Here is a 10,524-nt window from a genome sequence, read left to right on the forward strand (position 1 = left end):
AGGGAGAACTTTGTATGAGTCTCTGTGTGTGGAGTAAAGGTGGTCGAGTTTCTCCCCCTCTGGTTGCACATTTAACATGCTGATAGAAATTTGGTAAGACGGATTAAAGTTTCCCTTCATTAAATTCCCCGGCTACTAGGAGCGCCGCCTCTTGTTTGCTTATGGCGGAATACAGCTCATTCAATGCGGTCTTAGTGCCAGCATCGGTCTGTGGTGGTATGTTGACAGCTACGAATAATACAGATAAATTGTCTAGGTAGATAGTGTGGTTTACAACTTATCATGAGATAGCAATAGCTCAAGACTTCCTTAGATATCATACACCAGCTGTTATTTACAAAAATACATAGTCCACCGCTCCTTGTCTTACCAGACGCCGCTGTTCTATCCTGCTGGTACAGCGTATAACCAGCCAGCTGTATGTTGATAATGTCGTCGTTCAGCCACGACTCAATGAAGCTTAAAATATTACAGTTTTGAATGTCCCGTTGGCAGCCCGCCCTCTTACCCCTTTTTTTTTCTCTGCCTTGTCTTCATGCAAATGACGGGGATATGGGCTTGTTCCCAGGATAGCAGTATATCATTCACATCGGCCTCGTTAAAGGAAAAAAAGGATTCTGCCAGGACGTAGTGAGTAATCGCAGTTCTGATGTACAGAAGTTATTTTCAGTCATAAGAGACTGTAGCGGCAACATTATGTACAACAAATTTTAAAAATAAGTTAAACAAAGAAAAAAAACAAATATTTTTTGTTTGTTGGGAATACATTACCAATTCTGAGTTGAGCTCACATTTGATTGGCTGCAGAGACTGACACTTCCAACACAGAGTAACCAATCAAATAAAAAGGCCCCTAAGGAAGTATCAACTATTGACAGAGTAGTGAGGTCAGGGTACACTTTTCAGGGTGGGTATAGTTTGTGGAACATTCCGACAGGAATCTGTTCCAAAAACTTTGTAAATAACAATGTTGCCAACAAACACATACAAAGTTGAATAGCGGGCAAATAAGATGCCGGTAGGGAAGTGGGCTATTTCATTAAGTTTCACTCACCACGTTAATTCCGAAAAATGTTTGTCCTCACTTTGGTAACCTATGGACATATATTAAGAATAAACTACGTGGTGAGTGGATGCCTATTCGACAGCTAGTTAGCTAGGTGAATTGATTGCGCTATTTTGTATGCATTGTTTGTTGGCAACCTTGTACTTTACGAAGTTTCTGGAACAGATTCCCGTTGGAACGTAACACAAATTATACCCACCACACTTTTCACCAGTGTCATATATACACATATTCATATACATAGCTCATATATCAAGCACATATATTAAGCCTCCTGACTCAAGTCATTGCACGCACCCCTGTACAAACAGGAAGCACCCTAGCCCCAGCCATAAACTGCCAGTTTCAGTTCCCCTTATCTCACGACTCCTGGACACACAGACACTTCATCGCACGAACACACACACCTCACTCCCCCCTCTACTGGTCGGGTGCCAAGAGCAGAGGACTCTGCTGTGCACCAATGGGGCCTGCTCTGGCTGGAGCAGGCCCGCCTCCAACTCTTCGGGACCAGTCAGAAGACCAACACGACAAGACTCCACCTACATTATTCCATGTATAAAATCTGTTGCAACCTCTGTCTAGGTCCCTTTTCAGCTGACTCCTTACTGAGTTATATGACTAGGTCCGTGCACGTTAAACTGCAGGACAAGATATCTTTTGACTCAATAAACTGCCTTTTTGTTACAACTGAAATCCACTCTGTCCAGCGTCCATGATTTGGTCTCACTCTGCTGTAGTTAACCATCAACACCAGTTCCAAGCACATCCTACAGCACAATCTAGCAAAATATATATTTTTGAAATATAATCTGGACATGTTAGGTGGTGAGCTGTTGAAAGAGTCAGACTGCTGTTCTTCACAGAAGATCCCAACCGACTTGACCCAAGGCGTGTCTGCCTCCTGAGTTAGTTACAGTAATAAAGTTCACATGGTAATAGCCTGCTAACAGAAACCCTATTATCTAAAACATGGTGTAAAGCGTGATATGAAAGATAAACATTATATCATTGATATTCTAACACTGTTTTATTTTGAGTAAAATCACCTCAATGTATCTTGTGTCATACTTAAACATATGCAAAGAATATCTAGACACTTATGCAACAAATACATGTTGTGTTGTTTTTACCTGAGCAGTCAGTGCTGGAACTACACGGTCTGTACTCCATTGATTGAAAGATATTGTGCATTGTGTTTTAACTTTTAACTTTTAACTTGTGTTGATCAGCAACATGATACTATGTATCAGAACTGGCTTTCTTGCTCTGTAGTCCATCAGCGTGCTAACCAAAAGTAATGCTAGCTAACTTCGCTAAATCTGTGATCTGAGAGTTCAGATACCCAAAGAAAAGTTCCCCATGACGAACTGCAACGTGCTTGAAAATAAAAGAGAGCCGCACACTCTAGGAGCTCAGATGCACAAAAAAAAAAAAAAAAAAAATGTAATACCAACATTTCGACAGCCAAACTGTCTTCATCAGGGTATAATCACAAACACTGCGGGATGACTCGTTTATATAGTGTCAAAAGACACAGGTGTCTGTAATCATGGCCAAGAGTGGCCTAATACCATTGGTTAATAATCAAATATTAAAATGTCAAACAAAGAACAGCATACAAACAAATGGATAGCATACGATCATAGATTAATTTAACTACACAGGTTTACAAACAATTACAATGGCAAAATCACTTTAATCACAATAATGGCTTCAGATCAAAGTCCGACCGAAGGGCGCAAGGGAGATCCAGGCAGCCTCTCGTTTTAACAATAAATTATCAAGGTCACCCCCTCTCCTAGGGAGGGTGACATGTTCGATGCCAATATAACGCAGAGACGAAATCGAGTGGCCTGCCTCCAAGAAGTGGGCCACAACTGGATAAGTAAAGTTTTTACACCTAATGGTGCTACGATGCTCTGAGATACGTACTTTTAATTCGCGCTTTGTTTTACCTACATAATTTTTACCACAAGGACAAGTTATAAGATAAATAACTGCCTTAGTGGAGCATGTAATAACATCTTTTATTGGGATCGATTTCCCTGTTTGTGGGTGTTTGAAGGATCTACATCTATAAGTGCCATTGCATTGAGCACAGCCATTACATTTGTAATTTCCATCCAGTAGGGGCGCAAATAGACGTTGTTCAGGAATATCTTGGGGTGGTAAATCAGAGTTTACCAATTGGTCTCTGAGATTTCTGCCCCGCGAGAATACGACCAAGGGAAGGTCCGAAAACACATTACCGAGACTATCATCGGATTTTAGGATGTGCCAATGTTTGTGAACAATTCCCTTAATTTGTTCAGAGCACTTTGAATAGCGGGTAGTTAGAACGCAAGAATGCGTTTTTTTTGCGAGACTGACCTTGAAAAAGGTAATGTCTCGTTTTGTTTTGAATTTTCTCAATGGCAATATTCATCTGATCATTCTTGTAACCCCTCTCCTTGAACTTTCTTTGCGTCTCAGCCATATTTCTGTCGAAATCGGATTGTTTTTTGCAAATTCTTTTGATTCGACAGAATTGGCTGTAGGGCAAACTATTTTTCAAGGGAAGTGGGTGACAACTATCAGCCCTCAACAAACTGTTACGATCAGTAGGCTTCCTGTAAAGATCAGTGTATAGAACATTATCGTCACACAAGATCAGAAGATCAAGAAAACTGATTTGACGTGTATCAGATTGCATAGTAAATCTCAGATGCTCAGAGCAGGAGTTAAGAAAAGCATGGAACGCCTGGAGCTGTTTTGCATCACCCCTCCATAGAACAAAAATATCATCAATATACCGTTTCCAAATAATGATGTGAGGCAAGAAAACATTTTTGAGAGGTTTGAAAATAGACTGTTTCTCCATGTAACCCACATACAAATTAGCATAGTTAGGAGCCATGGGGTATCCCATAGCAGTACCTTTCGTCTGAATAAAGAAATCATTCAGAAACATGAAATAGTTATGCTTAAGTACTATTTCAGCCAATGTTACAATGCATGCACTGGAAGGTAGTTCATTAGGGTCACGTTGCAGAAGAAAATGTTCCATAGCTTCAATACCGCCCTCGTGTGGAATATTAGTGTATAATGACTCAACATCAAAAGTAACTAACAAGGTATTCTCAGGGAGAGGATCAAGAGATTCAATGATAGAGATCATACTGCTGGTGTCCTTTACAAAGGAGGGGAGCTGCCTGAAGAAAGGTTGTTCTGCCCTGTCGCGCTACCCCCCCACCCCCACTGGCTTAGTTGCCGCCCTCTCTGCTTTAGCTAGCCGGACAAAAATCAACTAGCTAAAGAAGCTATCAGCTAGCAAGTTGTGTATGGTAGTCAGTTTCCACACGGATACATTAGCGTGAGGACCCATATTGACAATGCGCACGCGCGGATTGGCTGCTCGTCTGCTCTCCGCTTTCATTCGACTGTTCAGTCTTGTTGTCGTCAGAGGCCATTCCTATTTTTTTTGTGTTTTTGATTCTGCATATTATCTCAAAGGAATGCCATATTTTCTTAATAGAGATAAAACAGCAACAACCATCGTCTGTCAAATAGAGCTAGAATAGTTGTATCCTGTTATAAGAGAATAACTACAGTTACTATACTGAAGTTTTCTGAAGTTACAGCTCGCTAGCTAACGTTATCGTTCGGGCTGGGTGTGGACTGCCAATGGCGTGTGTAGAGACATCAGGTAGCTACTTCTGCCAGTGCAATGTCTCATCACTGCAACAATGTATCCAAGTTATCAGTACATTGTTATTGCTAGCTATCAAGATTATGTTCTATTTGACATTTAGAATATTTTTTTATGTTGACGACCTAAGCCGATTTTGATTTAATTGTTTTATTTGTTCAACAGATGACAGAGTAGGAGAGGTCCTGCTGAAAAGGTGAGTTCACTTTCACAGATACTCAAAACCAATCAAAGATGCATCATATGGACACACCTACACTACCGGTCAAAAGTTTTAGAACACCTACTCATTCAAGGGTTTTTCTTTATTTTTACTATTTTTACATTGTAGAATAGTAGTGAAGACATCACAACTATGAAATAACACATGGAATCATGTAGTAACCAAAAAAGTGTTGAACAAATCTAAATATATTTTATATTTGAGATTCTTCAAATAGCCCCCCTTTACCTTGATGACAGTTTTGCACACTCTTGGCATTCTGTCAACCAGCTTCACCTGTAATGCTTTTCCAACAGTCTTACATTATGCCAAGCACTTGTTGGCTGCTTTTCCTTCACTCTGCGGTCTGACTCACCCCAAACCATCTTAATTTGGTTGAGGACGGGGGATTGTGGAGGCCAGGTCATCTGATGCAGCACTCCATCACTCTCCTTCTTGGTAAAATAGCCCTTACACAGCCTGTAGATGTGTTGGGTCATTGTCCTGTTGAAAAACAAATGATAGTCCCACTAAGCCCAAACCAGATGGGATGGCGTATCGCTGCAGAATGCTGTGCTAGCCATGCTGGTTACGTGTGCCTTGAATTCTAAATAAATCACAGACAGTGTCACCAGAAAAGCACCCCCACACCATAACACTTCCTCCTCCATGCTTTACGGTGGGAAAAACACATGTGGAGATAATCCACACCGTGTCTCAAAGACACTGGTTAAAGACAGTGGTTAGAACCAAAAATCTACAATTTGGACTGCAGACCAAAGGACAAATTTCCACCGGTCTAACGTCCATTGCTCATGTTTCTTGGCCCAAACAAGTCTCTTCTTCTTATTGGTGTCCTTCAGTAGTGCTTTATTTGCAGCAATTCGACCATGAAGGCCTGATTCACACAGTCTCCTCTGAACAGTTGATGTTGAGATGTGTCTGTTACTTGAACTCTGTGAAGCATTTATTTGGGCTGCAATTTCTGAGGCTGGTAACTAATGAACTTATCCTCTGCAGCAGAGGCAACTCTGGGTCTTACATTTTTGTTGCGGTCCTCATGAGAGCCAGTTTCATCATAGCGCTTGATGGTTTTTGCGACTGCACTTGACTAAACTTTTGAGCTTTTCTTGCCATAATGTGGACTTTGGTATTTTACCAAATAGGAATGTCTTCTGTATAACCCCCTACCTTGTCACAACACAACTGATTGGCTCAAATGCATTAAGAAGGAAATAAATTCCACAAATTAACTTTTAAGAAGGCACACCTGTTAAGTGAAATGTATTACAGGTGACTACCTCGTGAAGCTGGTTGAGAGAATACCAAGAGTTTGCAAAGCTGTCATCAAGGTGAGGGGTGGCTATTTGAAGAATCTCAAATATAAAAAAAAATTGGATTTTTTTTTTTTGCCACTTTTTTGGTTACTACATGATTTTATATGTGTTATTTCATAGTTGTAATGTCCACTATTATTCTACAATGTAGAAAATAGTCAAATAAAAAAGGAAACCCCTTGATTGAGGAGGTGTTCTAAAACTTTTGACCGGTAGTGTAGCTGTAAACCTGTGGCTGCGTCCAGTGGTGGGAAAAGTATCCAATACCCAAGTACCCATACTTTTGTAAAAGTAAAGATACCTTAACAGGATATTACTCAAGTAAAAGTGAAACTCACCCAGTAAAATACTACTTGAGTAAAAGTCTACAAATATTCAGGTTTAAATGTACTTAAGTATCAAAGTAAATGTATTGCTAAAATGTACTTAACTATCAAAGTAAATGCATTGCTAAAATGTACTTAAGTATCAAAAGTAAAAGTAGAAATCATTTCAAATTCCTTATATTAAGCAAACCGTACGGTACAATTCTTGTGTTTTTTTTATTATGGATAGCCAGGGGCACACTAACACTCAGACATCATTTATAAACAAAGCATTTGTGTTTAGTGAGTCCACCAGATCAGAGGCAGTAGAGATAGCCATGGATGTTCTCTTGAAAAGTGTGTGAATTGGAGTAAAAAGTACATTTTTTTTCTTTATGAATGTCGTGAAGTAAAAAGTAAAAGTTGTCAAAAATATAAATAGTAAAGTACAGATACCCCCAAAAAACGACTTATGTAGCACTTTAAATATTTTTACTTAAGTACTTAATACCACTAGCTACTTCCAACCTCTTACTTGGATGTGTATGCATTTGTGCACTTTCCATGGGGTTGGGAATTGACAAAAACAGAGAGCAAAAAAACAATGTATTCTCTACATTGTCAGCTAAGTGCAAGGAAGAAATGAAAACCGTCAGACACCGTGTGTCGTGACAACAGTTGTTTAGTTTGACACACAGTAGGCTACAGCAGGCTATGTGCTCTAAGAAGGAGTGGTTCTGGATCAGAATGCTCTCTCGTCCCCAGAGTGATGCAGGAGCAGCTGGATGAGGTGTTGTTATCAGAGGTCCCGGTAGTGGTCTCCGCAGAAACCCAGGAATTGGAGAGTGAGCAAGAGCAGAAGATGGTGTTACAGCTGGCTGTGATGATACGTACCATCGGAGACGCCTTCAAGGAGAACAGGGAGCTGGACGAGTCCGTTGATATTGGAGCCATTGCTTTGTGTTTTACAGTACCTGTTAAATTTCTCAAACTGTTGTTATGTGAATTCACATTGATGAATTTGATGCATAGACTACCCAGCAAATCGGGAACATTCTCTGAACATTATCGAAGATTTGCATTAAGTTAAGGTTTTATCTAACATTAGAATTTTTTTTCTTCAGAAAACGATTTAAATGAAGTGTCTTCATTATGAATGTTAACATTCATTAAAATGTTAACATTCATTCAGAATGTTAACATTCATTAAAATGTTATGCACAACATTTGTAATAACCACAACAGAACATTCCCCAAATGTTCTCATTAAGTTTCCAGTTAATGTAATAATACACTAAATGTGTTCTGGGAACATTCTTGCAACATCAGGTGAATGTTTTATACAAACATTGTTTAATTATCAGCACAACTGAACATTTTGTTTTGTGTAATGAGAACATTTGCCGCAACCTAACAAATGTTCTGGGAACTTTCACAGAATCAATTTTGGTTTGCTGGGTAGCTAAACAAATATGAATATAGAGTATGCTTGTCTATCTGTGTGTTAGTTTACAATGGTCTAAGTCAGTAGTCTAATTCCTACCCTACCTCCCTCAACCCGCCTGTCCAAGCAACAGTGTGATAGATGGAATGGTGGGGCAAATGACCAGCAAGACCAGCTACTGGAATTTGGTAGAAAAGGTATTTGAGGACGGTCAAATCACCTGGGAGAGAATTGCTGTGCTGTTCTACGTAGCAGGGAGGATAGCTGTCAAGGTATGTTATACAGTGTTCTTGTTACTTTGTTATTATTATTGGATGTTCAGTACAATCACTGTGTCTGTATTAAATCACTATTTTCATCTCTGCTAGGTGGTAATTGCTCACCTCCCCGAGTTAGTGAAGGACATTCTGAAGTGGACTCTGGAGTACTTCAGAAGCAAATTACTGGACTGGATCCAGAAACATGGAGGATGGGTAAGATATAGATACCATCAGAGGCTGTCCCCGTAGTGTTTCCCCTTTGTATTAAAGTTAACAGAATGGGCAATATTCTATATTAATATAAACTTGGTCTTGGTTGTTGTGTATGATGTGGTATTAACTATTGTTAAAGACAACTGAACTGTGATTGTCATTGATTTCTCTCACTTTCTCCCCCCTCTTTCTCTCCTCCCACTTTCTCTCTCCTCATCATTATTATTTGTTCCCCCTCTTTAACTCTCTCTCTTTCCAGATGAACAGTTTCGCTGCGCTGGCACGTGTACAGGTGGAGAGGATATCCTCTATGAGCGCCCGGTCCTCAGGCCTCATCCTGGTCTTCCTCGGAGGTGTCATAATGGGTAGTGTTATCACCTGGAAACTGGCCAGGAGGACCTGACACACACACATACACAGTCCCACTCCGGTTCAAACGCAATTGTTTGACATGACATGCAAACGTGTGGGCGTGCACACACACACACACACACACACACACACACACACACACACACACACACACACAGTTACCTAGTCTATGTATTACTAGTTACCTACCTTCTGGTTTGCTCCGGATAAATAAGATGACCAGATGCTGCTGGAAGTGGTGTTGGAGAGCCAGTAGGAAGCATTCTTTCCTCTGGTCTAAAACAAAAATGTCCCAGTGCAAAGATTGGGGACATTGCCCTCTGTCGGGTGCCATCTTTTGGATGGGACGTTAAAACGGGTGTCCTGACTCTCTGTGGTTAATAAAGATCACATGGCACTTATCGTAAGAGTAGGGGGTGTTAACCCCGGTGTCCTGGCTAAATTCATCTGGCCCTCATACCATCATGGCCACCTAATCGTCCCCAGCTTCTATTTGGCTCATTAATCCCTCTTCCCTGTAACTATTCCCCAGATCGTTGCTGTAAATGAGAATTTGTTCTCAGTCAATTTACCTCAACTTAAATAAAATTACACTTTTTTTTATCAGTGCCTTCAGAAAGTATTCACACCCCTCAACTTTTTCCACATTCTGTTGTTACAAAGTGGGATTAAACTGTATATACTGCACTGTATACTGCATGACTGTATATTAACCTACAGTCATTAACCAAAGTGTTGGGGCAGAGCTCAGTACATTTTGTGTCACTACCCTTACGGAAAAAACATGAATTTCATGTTTTTAACGTGATCTTATGGGAAGTTAATATGACAACATGTAAAAGCAACATGTGATAATATGAAATTGCACATTTGCAACATTTCAACATGTGATACCATAAAACTACACCTCACAACATTTGAAAGTTTTTCACATGTGAAAGTCAAAATTTGATTTTCACATGTGAAACTGCAATTCACATGTGTGGTGAAAACATGTTATTCTCACAAGTGAAAGGTGGTGTTAACATGTGAACTCTGTATTGAATACATGTGAACAAATGGTTTCACATGTGAACAACTGTCCTCGCATGTGTCTCTTTTGTTTTCAAAGGTGAAAATTTCAGCTCAACATGTGAACAGTTATTTCATGTGTATATACGATTTCAAATGTGAAAATATGATTTTCACATGTGAAACTGCAAATAAAATAAAACTGTATGTCATCACATGAAGTGTTCCAGAACCACATGCTTTCAAATGTTACAAATGTTAAAATGTTACATGTGGAAATTTCACATGTGAAATCATGTGGTTTTTCCCGTAAGGGTATAGCATCATGTTTGTTGGTATCCTGCTAGACTAGGGTATCTGTGCCTGAAATGAGAAACCAGTGTAAGCCTAACAGACAGCCAATCATGTTATGTGATTGTTTTTTTTACAGAAAGGTCATATTATTTTTCAATATAATATTTTACAGAAATAACACATGAATACTGATTTGATATTTTTGAAGTTTATAAAAATGTATGAAACATGTATTTTGAATACATTTTTGGGGGGATGTTTGACTTAAATGTAATGTATTAAATGTGCCATTTTATTAGGATTAACAAAATAAATATGAGTTGACGGTG

The 10,524-nt window shown here is 39.5% G+C and overlaps 1 protein-coding gene across 5 annotated transcripts; it reads left to right on the forward strand.

Annotated features, from left to right (window-relative positions):
* Positions 1-4,361: 4,361 nt before the first annotated feature.
* LOC110521871 (apoptosis regulator BAX) lies at positions 4,362-10,524 on the forward strand. 5 transcript variants are annotated; one of them, XM_090232151.1, is made up of 7 exons: positions 4,481-4,754; positions 4,923-4,953; positions 6,253-6,311; positions 7,367-7,534; positions 8,179-8,317; positions 8,414-8,518; positions 8,778-10,524. In XM_090232151.1, the coding sequence occupies exons 4-7, from the start codon at positions 7,371-7,373 to the stop codon at positions 8,919-8,921; spliced, it is 552 nt and encodes a 183-aa protein (XP_090088277.1). In that variant the 5' UTR covers positions 4,481-4,754; positions 4,923-4,953; positions 6,253-6,311; positions 7,367-7,370; the 3' UTR covers positions 8,922-10,524. The 5 variants fall into 5 exon arrangements, with proteins under 5 accessions (XP_021455477.2, XP_036824847.1, XP_090088277.1 ...); XM_036968953.2 differs by having other exon boundaries at positions 4,653-4,754; positions 8,173-8,317; XM_021599802.3 differs by lacking the exon at positions 6,253-6,311 and having other exon boundaries at positions 4,362-4,754.

Source organism: Oncorhynchus mykiss, chromosome 4 (assembly GCF_057628025.1).
Source record: "Oncorhynchus mykiss isolate SJ-2025 chromosome 4, ASM5762802v1, whole genome shotgun sequence".
Taxonomy (NCBI): Eukaryota; Metazoa; Chordata; class Actinopteri; order Salmoniformes; family Salmonidae; genus Oncorhynchus; species Oncorhynchus mykiss.

Excerpts from the sequence above, each read along its gene's own strand:
- LOC110521871 (XM_036968952.2), top strand. The coding sequence starts at position 4,733 with ATGGCGTGTGTAGAGACATCAG. Across the intron at positions 4,954-7,366 it reads GGAGAGGTCCTGCTGAAAAG|AGTGATGCAGGAGCAGCTGG; the intron begins GTGAGTTCACTT and ends TCTCGTCCCCAG. Across the intron at positions 8,519-8,777 it reads TCCAGAAACATGGAGGATGG|ATGAACAGTTTCGCTGCGCT; the intron begins GTAAGATATAGA and ends CTCTCTTTCCAG.